A 19,370-nucleotide genomic window follows, 5' to 3' on the forward strand; every position below is an offset into this window, starting at 1 on the left:
TTATTTCTTAATTTGACGGTCGTATGGGGCAATTAAAAATCTCTGGCTCCTCTTGGGTAACCAAGAAATGGAGAAGAGAGGTTGCTACTAAATTGAAACATTGGCAGTTTAGACTGACAGCTGTATTAGATTTTAAATCGAATTATGTAGGCTAAATCTAATTTTAAAGGTAAAGAAACCAGAAATTAAATACATATAGTTTTACCTATATTAGGTTTCATCATTATAGACAAAGTCATCTTTTTTAAACTACAACATGCAGTACGACATTTACTATAAACACTAAAACTACAGGTAACAAAGTTCAGACTATAAAACATTCAATTTTGCATGAAGATCAAAACAGCACTCATTAAACCTCAGAATCTTCGGACAGTTTATTTGCACCATGTCCTTCATCTAAGTCCATAACTTTCAACGCAATGTTGGTTTGTGAGTTTGAAATTGGTGCAACGGAAGCAGAACAACGAGGAAGACGAAGTGTACTTCGTACAAAGCTGACGCTTCCAGACACTTGTTTATTCTGTGAGGATGTGGGCAAAGAGTGAACTGATTCCTTTTTAAGTTTGGTTAAGAGCTTCAGTTCTTTCATATGCTTTGCCTTTAACATGATTAATCTGTTCTTAAGATCTTTTAATTCCTCTTCATGTAATCGTTTGAAATCCTCTCGCAATATTTTGTACTTGGGATAAGAAGGTGCTTCACCTGGAGGGAAGAAAAGAGTGAAAATAGACAGTTGGATGAACTAAGAAAATCAGTGATCATTTAATACACATATATGGTCGTATATTAGCAACACGTGTAGGCTATATCAGCGTTAAAAAGTCAAAATAAATGAAAAAGCTCAGGCAACTCCTCTTTTCATAACAAAAATTGCTCTCCGAGAGAAAGATTAACTTTATCATTTTGCAAGTAGGTTCTATGAAAACTTACTTTGTAGTTGAAGTCGGAGCTTTGAAGCCTTGTAGTGGTATTTGTATTGCCAATACAATCCAGCCAAGAAACAGAACGCAAGCATTGAAAATATAATGACAATACTCAATCGAAAAGCTCGAGATGACACATCAAATAAACCGGATTTTATCGACGCCACTTCTTTTACTCTGTTGTTTTTCTATAAGACGAAAATACAATAGAATTGATTGGAAATGTTGTTGACAGTTCATCGAAATCTGCGTAACATTTTAGATTGAGAAAAGAGTTTCTAGATTGTCAGGAGGGACCAGTCTGGGAATTTTTGTCCTAAGTTTTCTCAATAATTCTGGCCATCGACAATACTTTCCTGTGAGCAAAAAATTAAAACTTGAATTATGTAATTTTTAATTTGAGAAGATTTTGAGTTGAGAAAATAACAGAATAGATTAAAAATAAATAAAAACATAAAAAGCAAGAAGAATATATATTCTCGGTGTGCATGTTAAGTCACGGCCGCCACGTTGGTGGTTTAACACAAAGGTTTTCATGCTATTGTTGGCACCAGCCGGTGTGGGCAAACCACATTCTTTGATGATTCCCTGGAGGTTGGTTGTAATCCAAGAATTCCAAATAAAAATAAGATGGCTATAGTCCATTGTAAACTAGGTCCACAGTACATTGATGTTGTAAGTCGTCTATTGATGATTATCGTGAGTAATTTACCTGAGTTATTACATCAGTGTTATTTTGAATGATTTCAAATAATTCACTAGCTTTTGCTTTAAACCATTCCCTTATCATTGGCGCTGACTCTTTCATTCTTCCCGATAAAACAATACCATATCCAGATGGATATTGGACCTGTCTATTCAATTTGATCTCACCACTACTAAACAAATCTTTTCTTGTCGCTGCAGCATACATATCCAGCAATGCACCGTCTACTTTAGCTTTCTTCAATGCTTCAATAACTTTGTCCACATTAGGATATCCTACCACTGGAACAAATTAGCATCAAAATTAGACGCAACATCTACATATTCATAAATTTCATGATGAAAACAAAACAAATGATAGTTTACTAGAACCCATGTATGCAAAAAGTAATGAAACAGAATAAAATAAAAAACTTTTTCTTACCCAGGCCATTTTTCCGCACTGCACGACCGTACTCAGTCGAATTTTCTACAACTGCAATCTACGAGGTATCATTACAGATCAATATATCAAAAATGATTGAATTGTTACATACAAAGTTAGGTTTGAAAACTGTAGAAAAAAATCAAAAATGAAAAATTTGGGTATTGTAGCATATACATAGCCTAGAATTTGTGCAAAACTGTTTCTTTCATAACCCACCTTTGAACCGTAAATAGAGTAACGCTGTTCAACAAGGACCAAAGTAATCGAATTGACCATCCAACTGGTGAGTAATGTGATAATGACGTTACCAATTAATATCCAGATTATGGCAAAAAGCTTACCAGGTATTGTAACTGGCCGTCTATCACCATAACTAAAACAAACAAAATACTTAAGTAACGTCCAGAAGCATTCTTTAAAAACCGTTAGGATAAATCATTGCTCTATAGGTAATCATTCACTCAAATTTATTCCAGTGATTTTCAAAGTATTGGATAATAAACTAAATGTCACTTGTCAAAGTTTAAGCAAACATTCAACTCCAATATCCTATAGTCTAAAAACGTTAGCACTAACGTATAATTAGTTTTATAAACAATTTATCATAAAATATATAGCTAAGAGTTTTCCACCTAAACTATTTATCCAAATTATTTTGAAAAAAGTGCAATTTTCATCGGATTATAAATGTATTACTTTTTCTTTGGAGTTCTTATCTTTGTCTTCCAAATTGCATTATATCTGTCTAAGGTTGAAATTTATTTATCATACCCGACAGTGCTGGCTGAAATAAAAGCCCACCAAAATCCTTCCTTTACTCCTTTCACGAATGACAATGGAAAACTGTAAGGATTTGAAGAACGCTCCTAACAAGAAACATAAACAAACATATCGAAGAAGTGCAACATAAGCATTTTATGATTTGATTAATAAAAATTAGGAAGAGATAAATAAACGTGCTTACCAATATCCAAATGATCATACCGGCAAGAATTGATAAAAGCAGAATAAAAGTAACAATGGAATGGACTCAACCGCAGCGTTCACAATAACATGAGCAGTTGATGGGGTTTTTTTGACAGTAAAATAAACTGATCCAGTACTTTCTACGACTGAAACATATGGCTGAATACCACCATGATGTGTCAAATACTTATTTCCTTGAACAGGAAAACTGACGTCTACATCGTCATTGATATTATTCAAAAAATTCTGAAAACTTTCTTGATGGTACGAGTCGATTGCTCGACGTCTTCGAGAAGACGGTTGATTGCAGCCCGGACGGTAACAAGGTTTACTCTTACCATGACCATTTTACAATCTCCACACATGTCAATTAAAAATCGACTGTATGAGCAAATATACCTCCAGGACTCTCTATACTTTGGTCCGTATATGGAGGAATATTCCACCAATTAACTTTATATATTCGGGACAATTGCAGGTACCTATAAAATCAATAATGTTGTTGAAACTTCAAGCTTTTCATTAAATTATCTGTAAATGTCACAGCAAACAAAGATGTTAAATAATGTGAAGTCCTTAGGTGATATTACATGTAAGACAAATTTAAGGATACTTTATCACGAAAGTTGAGAATGGAAGTCAAGAGCAAAATAAAATCGACATTAAAACAGTATAAACAACAATAAGGGCATCGTAGTAATTGCACAAGTGTACACTTACGTCCGTTCTTCAAATTACTTTTGTTCCGTTTTTAATTGTGTAGCCAAATATTGTGATATCATAAGATGATCCAGGTGTAAGATTTTCTAAGTCTATTGAATCGCGATTGCCTCTGACACGGACTGTCTTCGTCACCCTTTCATTTAATTCCACATTTTGACCATTTAGATTGGTTGCTGTGTATTCAATATAGTATCCACGTATTATACCGTTTGCTTTATCCTCGGGGATTTTATCCCATTGTAATTTTATAACTGAAATGGATACCATGGATGAAACTCTGATATTGGAAGGTGCTGCATCCGGTGCTACAAAAATTTCAAATGCAGAAGTGATCATTCATAACGAGCAGCACAATGAGCTTTATTCCTTGAAGGATAATGTTGGTTGAAAACCTATACTCAGCATCAGTATGAATAACTTTATTCTACCCCCTTCTTGTTCTAGATCTTGGTTTATAAAAAGCTGTGACCGCAAATGAACATACCATCTTCCTTAGTTCTCAATCGAAAACCATCGGGAGAATTCAATTGACCTATGCCTTTCGAATTTCTTGCACGCACCCAAATTGTATACTCCGTGTACTTTTTCAAATTTGTCACATAGATGGGTCTATCCTTTTCACCGGGAGGAGCATCCACATAGCGTGTTGACTCATCCTTTGTTCTCTGAATTGCGACATTATAACCCAGCAGTATTCCATGAACGAAGTTGGAAGTAACGTTTGCCCAATCTACATAGATACTAGTCGAGGTTTCTACCTCGGCACGGACATTTTCAGGAGAGCGTCTTGGAACTAAATGTCAGAAAAGAAATTTGTAACTATACTTTTTATGGAAAATTTGGTAAATTTCATTTGGAAAGTAACTATTTCTACTATTTTTTAACATATATATGTAAAAAAAGTTTTTTAGATAATCCAAAAAACAAATCATATTTTTGGCCGGTTTTCTAATGGCACTTTTGTCTCAATTTATTTCATGCAAAAAAACAAACAATAAATAATAAAACTAAGCGTTTACTGTGTTCATCCGTACGAATTGTTAGCACTGCTTGTTTTCCAACTCCAAATCTTGTGTATCCTCCAACTGAAATTTTATATTGCCAATAATAAAAAAGGCCAGTAATGTTGTATTCCGTTTCTTTTAAACGTATCGTCTCGCTTTTCGCATGTTTATAATTCAACGGGATGTAAGTAACTTCGTAGCCCAAAAATACTCCATTTTTAACAGAATTATTAAGAGAACGCCATCTCAGATAGATACTTGATGAACTAGAGTTTCTTGCCTCAAAAACGTCGGGAGGATCGCGAGGAGCTAGAGAAGATTTCATGTTATGAGCCTCTTTACATAATTATATCAGCTTTATAACATTGTTTTTGGAATCACAAATCCAGCAATGCAATTTTGAGACGTATTTTCTGTTATCATAAAAGATCTGGTTCATCGGGTTCTATATTGAAAATGACACTTACTTCCTTCGTCGGTTCTCACATCAACTGAAAACGACGGTCCATGATCAATTTTATTATAGGCAGAGACGGAGACAGTGTACCATGTCCATTCAGACAAATTTTCAATGACAAGATGAAATATTTTTGATGAATTAAGAATTATATTTCCACTAGGACCACGAGAAGAGTTGTACGTTATATTGTAGCCAATTATAATACCATTTCTGAGTTTTGGGTCAACCTCCTGCCAGCTTACTTTCACGCTTGTAGAGCTTTCATTCCAGGCTGAGACGTTGTTTGGTGGCCCATCTGGTTCTACATAACAATAACTCATGCTCAATAAAGTTTTCAGAGAAAATTTATCAAACAAATAACTACAAAAGTAACTTATTGTTGTTGAGACGCATTCTTCGAATAACGATGAATTTGATGGTAGAAACCATTAAACCAGTGATGCTAATAAGGCCATCCCGATTACACTAATTCAGGGGTGGAGTTTAATTTTGTTGGCTTGCAGATGAATTTATATTGTTTGTAACGACATCTTCAAGCTCAAACTGCATTGTCGACAAACTATTCATTTGCAAACAAATAATCATTATAGAGAGGAAGTATCACAACTGCTAAGCCCCAACCCCGCAGCAAACCGTTGGCAACGCGTCTACAGCTAACGATGTTATTACTTCTCTTGCTCTTGAAAATAGAAAGGTTAATTGCATAAGCTCATTCAGACATTAAATTGCGTGTTTTAAAATAATATAGTTGCTTAATTCAGTTTTAACAAATAAACATAAGCTGAAACCCAAAGAAGAAATTATATGATTTCGATAAATCACAAAAATTAAAAAAAAAACTTACTACTTTCAGCGGTGAAGTATGTTTCCATTGGAGTAAATATTCCACAACCAGGAGATGTTTTAGCAGCTATTTGAATCGTGTGTTTTGAGTAAGGTCTAAAACCTTCCAATAATTTCATTTGTACAGAAGTATTATTTATGTGTATCATTTCATTATTATGATAAATACAATAACCGCGATGTATGCCGTGCAAATACTCGCTGTTAACACGATTCCACGAAATAATTAGTGATGATGTATTTGGAGAATGAACTTGTATTTCTGGAGCTCTGCTAGGCTCTGTAAATGAGAATTTGAAAATCAATAATTACAGAAACTAATAATAAAATTTTGTCAGCATCAAAGCAATAGTTTTGTTATAGTTAGGCAGGGGCAGTTCATCAACACAAATATCATGCAATCAAAGCCGATTAAAAGTCTATTCTGTACATATATATCAATCTTAAAGATAGATACAACGCTTGAAATCTTCAATAATTCAGTGATCAACAAGATAAGTGTTTGTTTACTCACTATCTTCTAACGTCCTCAACGTAGAAAAATTACTTGGTATTCCTGTGCCATTTTTTGTAGCCGGAGAAACTGTTATTTTGTAATTGGTGTATTTTTTGAGATTTTCTATTGTGAAATTTCCCTGATACGACGGAGGTTGTGAACTAGGAACAAATGACGCATGTCCATCCATCGTTCTATGAAAGATCATAATTCCTTCTACTATCTCCGTTTTTTCGGACAAAGTCCAGGTAACACGGATGCTGGTTGAAGTTAGAGACTCGGTTGTTATTTGCAGCTCGTTTGAATACACTAAAAGAAAATACGGTAAACAGAAAGTAAATAAAATGCTCCCCTAGAGTGGGAAAATGGACTACCATAAATTCTCGCTTTAGCCCCGCTCCCACTTAAGCGCCGCACTCGGGATCCAGAAAAGTTATTTAGCATTGCTTCCGGTTGGGCGCCTTAACTGAGAAACTTTAGTGAGGCGCTTACTCACAATAGCTAGCGAAATATTAAGATAAGCCATATTATATCATATCATTTAAATACATTTTGATAGAGATATTTTTTTGGAGCAATAAAAATTTTAGGTGTGAAACTTTGGTTGAAAAATTTTAATAAGCGCCGCTCACACTTAAGCACCGATCCCGGATAAGCATTCGGAATCGGAAAATTAAATAAGCGCCGCGGCGTTTAAGCGAGCATATACAGTAAGAACAAAAGCTTTATAGTTTCGAAGAAGGGAGTAGCATTATGCAACATTTCAGTTTAAAATAAATCTTTAAAAATTTTCAGAAAATATTTATTCTTATAACTAAGAAAAGGGCAGTAAGTGCATGGGTCAACCTACTATCACGTAAAAATAACAAAAAATAAGATTAATCTTAAGACATTAGATGAAAAACAAGCGAACAAACACATTACCAACATCAGACTTCATGGACATTAAACTAATATTCCAGTAGCCGTGAAGTGTATGATCCAAAATATCCCGAAGAATTGGCAGCTGATCTCCATCTGAGAAGTTAAACCCAACAGTAACGACAAAATACGCTGTATTGTCTTCAAGGCTAAATTTAATGGATAAGCAAAGGTTTTATAATGATTTGACCATTAATTTATATGCAATGACTTCGTATGGTGAGAAAATATAGGTAATAAGAACTAGGTACATTAGTACAGTTATATTTAACATGTATGTATTAATTAATAATGGCTTTATATAAATTTGACGTCACAATCCCCAACCAAACATTTTCCGTTTCAAAAAAAAATGCACATGCGTGCTTGCATAAATATTGTATGTTTTCATTTACGTGAGATTATAATATCCGACCACAGGAGTAACATTTCCATATGATTCCACGATCTAAATATAATGAACAGATATGAAATAAAAATTTCAAGAGAATTTCGTTCGTAAGAGGAGAACTTTGAAACCAAAAAGAGTTTCATAAACACATGTTGGTAAGTGAGATGGTATTTGAGAATATTTAAGCCATCGACAAAAATTGTTAGGAAACAATTGAAGTAAAATGCAACAAAGTCATGATCAATAAAGCATCTCTATTGCATTTTAACATGTTACGAGTAATATGAATTACGTCATTATATTTTACCATAAATTATTGACTCAGCAACAAACAAACGACTCATAGAAATCTGAAGACTTCACTTACATATGACGCAAATTCTTTCTTAAAATTAGAATCGGATGATGTAACATTGCGAACAACTGTTTCAACCCGTACCAACACAGCTATAAAGTACATAATGTACACATAAATTCATTTACAGTCGAGTTACGACCGTGAAAACTTACGTAGAGATATTATGAAAACAATGTTGAACTTACGTAAACATCCTTTACAATGTAACAATGGTGAACTTAAGTAAACATTCTTTACAATGTTACAATGGTGAACTTACGTAAACATTCTTTACAATGTTACAATGGTGAACTTACGTAAACATCCTTTACAATGTTACAATAATAAACTTACGTAAACATCCTTTACAATGTTACAATGTTGAACTTACGTAAATATCCTTTACAATGTTACAGTGTTGAGCTTACATAAATATCCTTTACAATGTTACAGTGGTGAACTTACGTAAATATCCTTTACAATGTTACAATGGTGAACTTACGTAAATATCCTTTACAATGTTACAGTGTTGAGCTTACATAAATATCCTTTACAATGTTACAGTGGTGAACTTACGTAAATATCCTTTACAATGTTACAATGGTGAACTTACGTAAATATCCTTTACAATGTTACAGTGTTGAGCTTACATAAATATCCTTTACAATGTTACAGTGGTGAACTTACGTAAATATCCTTTACAATGTTACAATGGTGAACTTACATAAACATCCTTTACTATGTTACAATGGTGAACTTACATAAACATCCTTTACAATGTTACAGTGGTGAACTTACGTAAATATCCTTTACAATGTTACAATGGTGAACTTACGTAAACATACTTTACAATGTTACAGTGTTGAGCTTACATAAATATCCTTTACAATGTTACAGTGGTGAACTTACGTAAATATCCTTTACAATGTTACAATGGTGAACTTACATAAACATCTTTACAATGTCACAATGTGGAACTTACGTAAACATCCTTTACTATGTTACAGTGGTGAACTTACGTAAACATCCTTTACAATGTTACAATGATGAACTTACGTAAACATCCTTTACAATGTTACAGTGGTGAACTTACGTAAACATCCTTTACAATGTTACAATGATGAACTTACGTAAACATCCTTTACAATGTTACAATGGTGAACTTACGTAAACATACTTTACAATGTTACAGTGTTGAGCTTACGTAAATATCCTTTACAATGTTACAGTGGTGAACTTACGCAAACATCCTTTACAATGTTACAATGGTGAACTTTCGTAAAAATCCTTTACAATGTTACAGTGGTGAACTTACGCAAACATCCTTTACAATGTTACAATGGTGAACTTTCGTAAAAATCCTTTACAATGTTACAGTGGTGAACTTACGTAAACATCCTTTACAATGTTACAGTGGTGAACTTACGTAAACATCCTTTACAATGTTACAATGATGAACTTACGTAAACATCCTTTACAATGTTACAGTGGTGAACTTACGTAAACATCCTTTACAATGTTACAGTGGTGAACTTACGTAAATATCCTTTACAATGTTACAATGATGAACTTACATAAACATCCTTTACAATGTTACAATGATGAACTTACGTAAACATCCTTTACAATGTTACAGTGGTGAACTTACGTAAATATCCTTTACAATGTTACAGTGGTGAGCTTCCATAACATCCTTTACAATGTTACAATGATGAACTTACGTAAACATCCTTTACAATGTTACAATGGTGAACTTACGTAAATATCCTTTACAATGTTACAATGGTGAACTTACATAAACATCCTTTACAATGTTACAATGGTGAACTTACGTAAACATCCTTTACAATGTTACAATAATAAACTTACGTAAACATCCTTTACAATGTTACAATGTTGAACTTACGTAAACATTCTTTACAATGTTACAGTGGTGAACTTACGTAAACATTCTTTACAATGTTACAATGGTGAACTTACATAAACATCCTTTACAATGTTACAATGTGGAACTTACATAAACATCCTTTACAATGTTACAATGTGCAACTTACGCAAAGATCCTTTACAATGTTACAAAATTCAACATCCTTTACAATGTTAAAATAGTGAACTTACGGGGACATGTCAATTCGTTACAATAGTCAACTTCTTTAAAACAGTCTCCATAATTGTTACTTCCAGAAGTTTCATCACAAGAGCAATTTTTGCCACCATATTTCGGTGCTGGGTTAGTACAAGAACGAGTTCTTTCGGAAGAACCGTTATTACACGGTTTATTACAAAAAGACCAGCTTGACCAAGATGACCAATTACCATGAACTGTCAAAACAGTGAAAGAAAAAAATCAACAACGTTTGCAGCTTGTTATAATATGCACATGTATTTTATTGAATCAATAGTTTCATTGATTATTTCACAAATGTATAAGCACCAGACTCATGACCAATAACCACAGTGAAAATTTTTTTCTTAGTCGCGTAAAAATGTTCCATCGATTTAGACTAGGTTCCAAAAACTGTTCTAATTAATAGACAATGGCTATAAACAATGTTTTTGAAGGTGTTTTCACAGTTGGAAATATTATGCAACAGAACCTCTGTAAAACATTGAATCTATCTTTACAAAATACTTCTTGTGTGGGGGGCTAAAGTCGCTTAAAAATTTTAAGAAAAATGAAAAAGATCAATTTAAAACAATCATCCGCTCACATGGCAGGAGTTTTCTTGGATTTTATTACAAATAAAATATTGCTTTTATCTTTGCATCTTGCAACAATTGAAATCAAAAACAAAGACATGACTACGAATCATCACAGATATAAGAGTAATTTTCAAATCATCAGATCACGCATTGCAGAGTCATTGATTTGCGCTGATATTCCCAAAATTAAAGCTTGCCATTACATTACAAAATATAATGAGCGTTTAAAAACGTCAACTTTCACTTCATTTATATAGTTTGTTGTTTACAATGGTAGTCAATGTATAAAAATAGTACATGATGTGTAAAAAAAGAACTTAATCAACTCATCTAAACTAGTTTCGACCATCTTTGCATATTCTGCGACTACATTCAGTGGTATGTTTTCGATGGAAAATAATTAATCGAAGTTCGTAGATCAAAATTATGTAAGTACATCAAGTCTATACAAGCTAGGAATAACGACGTAAATTAAATAACTCACTCGGACATGGATTAGGATTACAATTCTCCCTCGTAAAGTTTGCGCCTTGACATTTCCTTCCTTTGTGCATCGGAGGTGTGCATGTTCTACTGCGATTTCTTGTACCATTTGCACACGTTTGCGAACACGCTGTCCAATTCGACCATTCGGAGTATACACCATCAACTGAAAACATAAAATTAAACCCAGCTGTATTAAGGGATTAATCTTCAGGGATTTCTTTAGACAGGTTGATTATTTAATACAGGTCTTCTAGCAAGTCATCTGCCTTACAGGTTTTTGTGATCTAGGGAAATCGTGTACATGCCACATTTTGTAACGGAGGAAAAGCATGTGCAGGCCTCAAATTCTTATTTCAATATTTTATGTTATTTTCATATAATGTTTGTTTTATTCTCTCATCACCCATTTTTTTGTTTTTCACTTCCGATAAAATTATATTGTCTGCTATAGTTCAGTTAAAATATTACGTAATTACCTGGGCAAGGACAATCATTGCAAAATTTTGTTTCATTCGATTTGCCAGAACATTTCAAACCTCCAGATGTTGGTGGTGGGTTGATACATCTGCGATATCTTGATTCTACTCCTTTGCCACAACTCTTTGAGCAAATTTTCCACCAAGACCAATCCGTCCAACCAGCGCGGGTAATTTCTATATAGAAAAGTTAAAATACGCCTGGATTTCCAAGGATCGCACAAACTTTCAGACAACAGAAGAAAATTATGACAGTCGTGAGCGGAGACAAGGGAAGCGTTGATTTTTCCGAAAATTAGCGGGGACACTGAGCGTGCCGATCAAAAACTGAGAATCCCAATTCTTGGATTACGCTTCCACTCATTCTCTCCACTGAACTTCGCTCCCACTTCTCTTGAGTATAAACAAAAGTTGAAACGTTTCATGTACATCATCACCGTGATTTTTTTAAAATGTTTAAAAATCGCGCACCATTTGTCCATATAGCTTTTCAAACATGCAATATCCATTTACGGTTAAGGGAGAAATTGAAATTTTCGGTTTTTTTTTTTTTTGCAGAAAATTGATCAGGAAAACAAGTAAAAACAAGGAAAAACGTACTTTTATTACATGGTCGAGGTTGTCCATATCGACATGGCATCGTCTCAAAATCATCACCCATACACTGCTCTCCTCCAGCTTGTGGTTTAGGATCGTCGCAAACTCGATTTCTACGCTCGCTTTGTTCGCCACATTTATTCAGATCACACAATGACCAACTTGTCCATTCTGACCAGCTACCATTAACTAATGACGAATCCCAGAAATTAGATTTCAAGTGAGTAGACGACTTATAACAATTAACAGACAAATTTTATCATCGAGAAGACAAATTACACTTTACGGGATGTATAAAAATTAGACAGTTGGGAAAACGTCACTAAATACATCAGGGCGTAAATTTTATCAAAAACCTTTGGTGCAAATAAGTAAGTTGGACTTGGAATGCTGCATCTAAAAGAAAATTTCAGGGACTATGAAGTAGGGGGATCAGGGGAGCATGGAACCTCTCTTTTTCGTGTGCAAACAGAAATTTATTGGGTAAAAGTCGGCATTATACGTATAAAGTATGTTCTCATTCCATTCTGCTCCCCAGAAGAAAGGTTTGAACGGGCATAAATTCAAGCTGGCAACAAACTAAAACAGAAAAATGTTATGTCACTGTTATCGACCAAAGCTAAGTTAAGGAAGTCTGATTATGTTGATATCATGCTAAACATGATCTAATAATTGTTAATTGGTTGCGGTAAATTGATCCGAAAAGATGAATCATTACAAGTCCAACTCCATATTTCCATTAACGGTTTTTGGAAACCACGCGCTCCATTTATTTTCGCAACGTTTTTCCAACTATCTACTTCTATACACTCTGCATGTTCTGCAGACAACTTACAAATGGACTACTTATATAGTAGAGTGGACAAATTATGCAGTACAAAGACAACCTATGCTGTAGTAGATATTTTATGATAAAATACATATTATAGCATTAAATATTGTCAATATTCGAACTTTATCCAAAATAATAGGACTCTTAATAAAATTTTTCATTTCCAAAAAGCAAACGTCATGCATTTACTTTAAACATACCAACACACAGTTCAGTGTTGCATTCTTTGGTCTGATTTTGAGAAATTGAACAGTTTTCTTTACAATCACGTTTCCTCGTCGTAGTTCCCTCGCAGCCACGTGAACAGTTTGACCAGGAAGTCCAAGGTTTGTACGAATCGTCATCTGAAAAAGAAATGTTTAAGGAAAGTTAACATTTTTTGTATAATCACGAAAATCTCAAACATCTTGTAAACACCTGGACAGGTTTTACTTGCGTTACAATCTTGCACATCCAATCTTTTTCCGGGACAATCTTTTCCGCCATATTTTGGAGAAGGATGATCGCACATTCGTTTCCTTCTGCGTATACCTCCTCCACACGTTACACTACACAATGACCAGAATGACCAATGGCTAAAATTGCCATCAACTGAAATAAAAAATGCATGCCTACGTAAATTACAGTATCTCATTCGCAATAAAATATACGTAAAATTGTAACTTAATGACTTTTCTTCATACAGGATTTAACTAATAAGAATGAAGGATGATAATTAAAGATAATTTTCATTCGTTAATCAGTGGGGGAGTACACTTACTTTTACATGACTTATCATAGCAGCTCAAATATTGATAATCTTTTTCTGGTGATATACATATTGGATTAGGATTTTCAGGTGGGTATTTAGGCAGAAAAGTACATTTTCTCAATCTCTGTTTAGTACCATAACCACAAGTGGCGTTACACGCACTCCAATTTCCCCATGAAGTGTAAAAATGATCCACTAAAATCCACAAGAACATAAGAAAAATATGCTCAAACAACTATTCACTTGGGCAAAACTAAGTAAAATACCAGCATGCAGATGTTTCATTCTGAATAAGTGATTACTTAAAAAAGTGTAATTGGGTTTGTCGTTATGAGGTTGCAGTAGATGTTTTTCATCGAGGATTGTCTACGTAATAATTTGATTGTCGTTATGAGGTCGTTACATGATCATCATTGACAGTTGTCTATGTAATTTGAAAGCAATGTTATCTTATGTTAGCTATAAAATTACAAAATTGTAAAACACAATGCACAATGATTAATCAAAGTCGAGAAATTTCTTTCTTGTAAGCAGTCTGACTTTTATTTGTCGCATGTTTTTTACGACAAGATCCAGTAAAAGCGGTTCAGCTGTAATATTTCATATTACTGAACCGAACATTCAACAATTAACAATTTTGCATAAAAAAATAACACAAACCTTTGCATAGTTCAGGCATAACACACGATTCTTCTTCTCTGTTTTTTCCATAGCATTTAAGGCCATCGTTGTCGGGTTTAGGACTGTTACATAACCTCACGCGATATTTTACACCTGAACCACATGAGGAACTACAACGACTCCACTCACCCCATTGTGACCAACCACCGTTCACTAAAATTTAAGAAAACAAACAGATTCTTTTAAAGAGCACCACGTCTTGTGAAGTCAGTTCAGTCGTAAAAATCAATTGTGTTCACGTTAAGGTAATAAATAGGGAAAAAACCTGAAAATCGAGTTTGATATGATGGAAAACCTGCAGCCAGATGTTTATCCACATGCTTATAATGCTGCTACTACCTAATTCATGGTATACTATCTTTTCAAAGCTCCAAAAGCTCGTTCTGTTGTTTATATATAAAACAAAATTTTGACGGAGCGACAATGAGCGACAACGTCAACAAACTTCCTCGTGCCATTCTCTTAAACTGTCGAATTTCGTACTCCTACTCGTACTCTCTATATTATGTGCTATTTTCAGCAGTTTTGGACTTTTGTTGTTTCATATATACGTAAATCAAATGGAATAGAACAAACCTGGGCACGCTTTTTCAAAGCACTGTTTTCTTTGCAAACTTTCAAGAGTGCAATACATGTCTTGACCAGGTCTACAATTTCTCTCTCGAACTTGTTCGCCATTATCGCACGTTTTACTGCAAAGCGACCACGTACTCCATTCAGTAAACCCACTTTCATCTATAAAATATTGTAATTGATAAGCAATGGAATAGTTAAAAAAAACGCCATCAAATCGACTGCGTGGTTACTGTGATAGCCAAAATGATGTATACAGCTAAAATTACTTGTACAAGGCTTTGTATGGTTGCAGGCCATTTCTTCAGTTGCTGCACCAGAACAATTATTTCCGCCGTGTTTAGGAGGAGGGTTATTGCATGTTCGTGATCGATTCAAAATTGCACTTCCACAAGAACCTGGACAATATGGCCACTCTGACCAAGTGCTCCAATTACCATTTTCTGAAAAAGCATAGCATTTAGAAGCACATTTATAAGCATCGCCTTTGTGAAAATTGATAAAAAGCACACTGAAAAATTTGACTTACGAGGACATGGGCCTGCATTACATGTTTCGGTTTGATTAGTTCTTCCTTTACAAAATTTACTACTTTCTTCTTTGCACACTCGAGTACGTATTCTTTGTCCAAAGTTGCAAGATACATTACATATGCTCCATTCACTCCATGATGTAAAATTAAACTCGTCTAACGCAAAATAATATATCTTAAGGTGACTTAATTTTTTGTATTGATTATTTTGTGTCGACTATTTCATTCATGATTCGATATTTTGCCATCATCATCAATAATCATTGCACAAAAAACATTAATAATCGCATCTTACCAGGACAAATAACTGGGTTTGTACATATTTTTTCTTCATAGAAAATATCACCATGGCAGTTTTTCCCACCATACAGAGGTTCACTACATTGTCTAGTACGATGGGTTTTTCCACTTCCACATGTCTTACTACATTGTGACCATTTCCCCCATTCTTTGTAACAACCATCGACTGTAATTGAATGGTATATTCAAATTAATGCGTATAAAGCTTCACTAAGAGCAAGTAAACTTAAGTATTTAAATGTGTCAATTATTTAATAATAAATAATCAAATTAATGCGAATAAAGCTTCACTAAGAGCAAGTAAACTTAAGTATTTAAATGTGTCAATTATTAATAATAAATAATCAAAGTAATGCGAATAAAGCTTCACTAAGAGCAAGTAAACTTAAGTATTTAAATGTGTCAACTATTTAATAATAAATAATCAAATTAATGCGTGTAAAGCTTCACTAAGAGCAAGTAAACTTAAGTATTTAAATGTTTCAATTATTTAAGAATAAGTAATCAAATTAATGCGTATAAAGCTTCACTAAGAGCAAGTAAACTTAAGTATTTAAACGTTTCAATTATTTAATTATAAATAATTAAATTAATGCATATAAAGCTTCACTAAGAGCAAGTAAACTTAAGTATTTAAATGTTTCAATTATTTAAACACGACATACATTTGTTGAAATACAAACATTTTGCTACATATGTATTTTCACTAATTTTCAAGCAACTTTTTGCGGTTAAACATCATACCTAATTTTTGTGTGTGGAGATAACCGATTTATGCAGTGATAAAAAAGTCTTAAAATTTGGTAAGTTAAACATTAAACAAGCATAAAATTGTAAGTTTAGATAAAAGGATAAATCTCTACCTGGACAATGTCGAAACGGACATTTCACTGGAAGGTTGGAAGAGTATTGAGTAGTGTTCAAACAATTTTTTGTCTCAACGGGAGTCATACATGTAACATTGCACCCTTCCTTGTTTGGCCACTCTTTATTATCATCTAAAGAACAAAAAACTCCCAACTTTTAAATCTTTCATTATAAAACTGACAAGATTTTAAGTCTCATAGAAAAACCATCCAATCTTGGATAATGTCAATTGAATAATTTAAGAACAGTGGGAATACCGATAATCTTATCATGCACTTTTGAGATATCGCAAAATATCAATGTAGTTGATCCCTAAACCACATACGTAGTCTTGCAATCGTGTAACAACAGAAAGGGCCTTGTTTAATTTCTTGGTCATTAACTCAATGCCTGATCAATAATCACATCTGGCGATTTAGAGTTTAAAGATTTACACGTTTCAGCGTGTTTGAAATTGAAATGGCCAACACTAATACTTGAGCATTATTGCAACGAGCACCGAGCAAAGAGTAAAGAGTATTTCAATACCAAGAATTTCGCAAATTGTCTTTTTGCATGAATGATTAATCGTTTTACACCTATAAGAATATGGAAAGTGCAAAGACTCTGAAAAAAGAAGTCATAGAAAACCATGCCAGCATAAAACAAATTTAATCGTCCAAATTAACGTACATTTGGGGAAGAAAACGTTTGATTCCAGGCAGTTAGTTTTGTAATGTTTAAGATGCAACATCATGCAGATTTATCAAAATATTTTAACTCATTTATAAACAAACTAACTCACCAGAACAAAAAGAAATATCACATGGTTCTGTTTCCATGAGCTTTCCAAAGCAATCTCCTACTGCCCAATGATAGCGGCAGGTTCTATTTCTGACACCACAAATGCAATTACTCCAGCCACTCCACTCAGTGAAAACTATATACAAATTAAATAAACATTTTATCAACTTCATTAACAAGAAGTTCATTTTCAAAGCAAGAAATATGTTGTGTCGTGAAAATCTAAATGCAATAACAATGAAATACTTCTGTTGCAATTCACTCTCAAATTCATAGTTTCAGATATAAATAAAACTCGTTAAGATTATTGTACTTAATTAGCTACATTGATTACGTTGATATATGGTTACTTACGATCATATTTCAATATCCAGATGGTGGCTGATTCGTTGCTGACTACATTCAGATCGGACGACTCAACTTTTACTATAAAGTTTTTCTCAGATTCACTGATGTTATTGTTAATGACGGGTATTTTAATCTCTTTAATCTCTTGTTGAGATGGTTTAAATGTTATGGAGTTAGTTGTTGGATTTCTGTAATGCACACCTTCTTCGGCAGAGCCATTCTTTGTAACTAGACTGAAGGATTTAAATACAAGCACATTTCTTTTCATTTAATTATTGATGATGAAATTATTTACACTTTAGAAGAATCTCCAAATGAAAAGAACGAAAAATTGAGTTAAAAATTGTGGGAAGGCAGTATACTGATGATGTGTGTGAATAAATAATATACAGTATAACGTTAAAGGAAAGAAAATGAACGAAAATCGTAGTTACTTACTTGACAGTTATGTCGAACGTAATGTTACCATGAAGGATTACTTCAATTGAAACGTTGTTATTGTTTTCCAAAACTGAATAAAAACTTTTAGAAAAATTCACTGTAGCAACTGAAAAGAAAGAACGTTTAAACTTTTCACATTTTCTTTAAACTTTCTTTTCACTCACGTGTAAACAAAACAATTCTAATGCTTTTTGTCAGCTGAGAGTTTCAACAGATATATATAAAAGGATGAAAATAAACATTTTGCAAATCAGAAACATTGACCAATACATAAAAAATAATGCAGAAAAAACATGTTAACTTTGAAAAAAATCGTCGTTCATCACGAAATGTTTAGCTTAACACACAATTTAGCTAACAAAACTATTCTAAGTTGTTTTTTACTGACATTTCGACGCAGTAGCAGCTCGATATCGACAAAAACATATACTACAAAATCGATTCCACAACAGGAGCAAGATAAATTATTTTCAAATGTACAATTATGCAACCATAGAACAAGCACCTTAATTGACATAAAGCATAACAATATTTATAGCATACCATTTTAGATATAATGGTAACTTTCGTGCTTTGTTTCCTTTTGTCTTTGGCGAAGTTTCGAGAAAAAATGTCTCATTTCTTTCGACGAGACCATCATCGAAAATAGTTAAATTACATCCAATGGTCTTCTTCCCATCATTTGGTTTAAACACAACTATCGGATTTACTATATTGTAATCACTGTTTTCTTTTGCTGTTGCATTGAACGAGTCTGAGACGATGCTAGAGAAAGAGCAACCATTGCTATGAAAATTAATA

General features: G+C 33.5%; 1 protein-coding gene across 1 annotated transcript; it reads right to left on the reverse strand.

Moving 5' to 3' along the window:
• Window positions 1-107: 107 nt before the first annotated feature.
• On the reverse strand, window positions 108-18,670 carry LOC124447022. The gene is given in 33 exon segments (XM_046997920.1): window positions 108-705; window positions 934-1,114; window positions 1,639-1,913; window positions 2,056-2,113; window positions 2,275-2,431; window positions 2,830-2,924; window positions 3,023-3,066; window positions 3,069-3,372; window positions 3,763-4,052; window positions 4,232-4,540; window positions 4,767-5,060; window positions 5,219-5,512; window positions 6,056-6,334; window positions 6,569-6,859; window positions 7,475-7,620; window positions 7,867-7,919; window positions 8,230-8,309; window positions 10,318-10,521; window positions 11,387-11,551; window positions 11,865-12,041; window positions 12,465-12,650; window positions 13,494-13,637; window positions 13,711-13,884; window positions 14,054-14,239; window positions 14,705-14,878; window positions 15,302-15,460; window positions 15,568-15,741; window positions 15,828-15,986; window positions 16,126-16,296; window positions 16,994-17,128; window positions 17,782-17,916; window positions 18,135-18,361; window positions 18,567-18,670. Coding segments are annotated over 31 exon segments (5,748 nt in total). The 5' UTR covers window positions 17,819-17,916; window positions 18,135-18,361; window positions 18,567-18,670; the 3' UTR covers window positions 108-352.
• Between the last annotated feature and the right edge of the window lie 700 nt (window positions 18,671-19,370).

The sequence above is a fragment of the Xenia sp. Carnegie-2017 genome, unplaced genomic scaffold, assembly GCF_021976095.1.
Source record: "Xenia sp. Carnegie-2017 unplaced genomic scaffold, XeniaSp_v1 HiC_scaffold_22, whole genome shotgun sequence".
Taxonomy (NCBI): Eukaryota; Metazoa; Cnidaria; class Anthozoa; order Malacalcyonacea; family Xeniidae; genus Xenia; species Xenia sp. Carnegie-2017.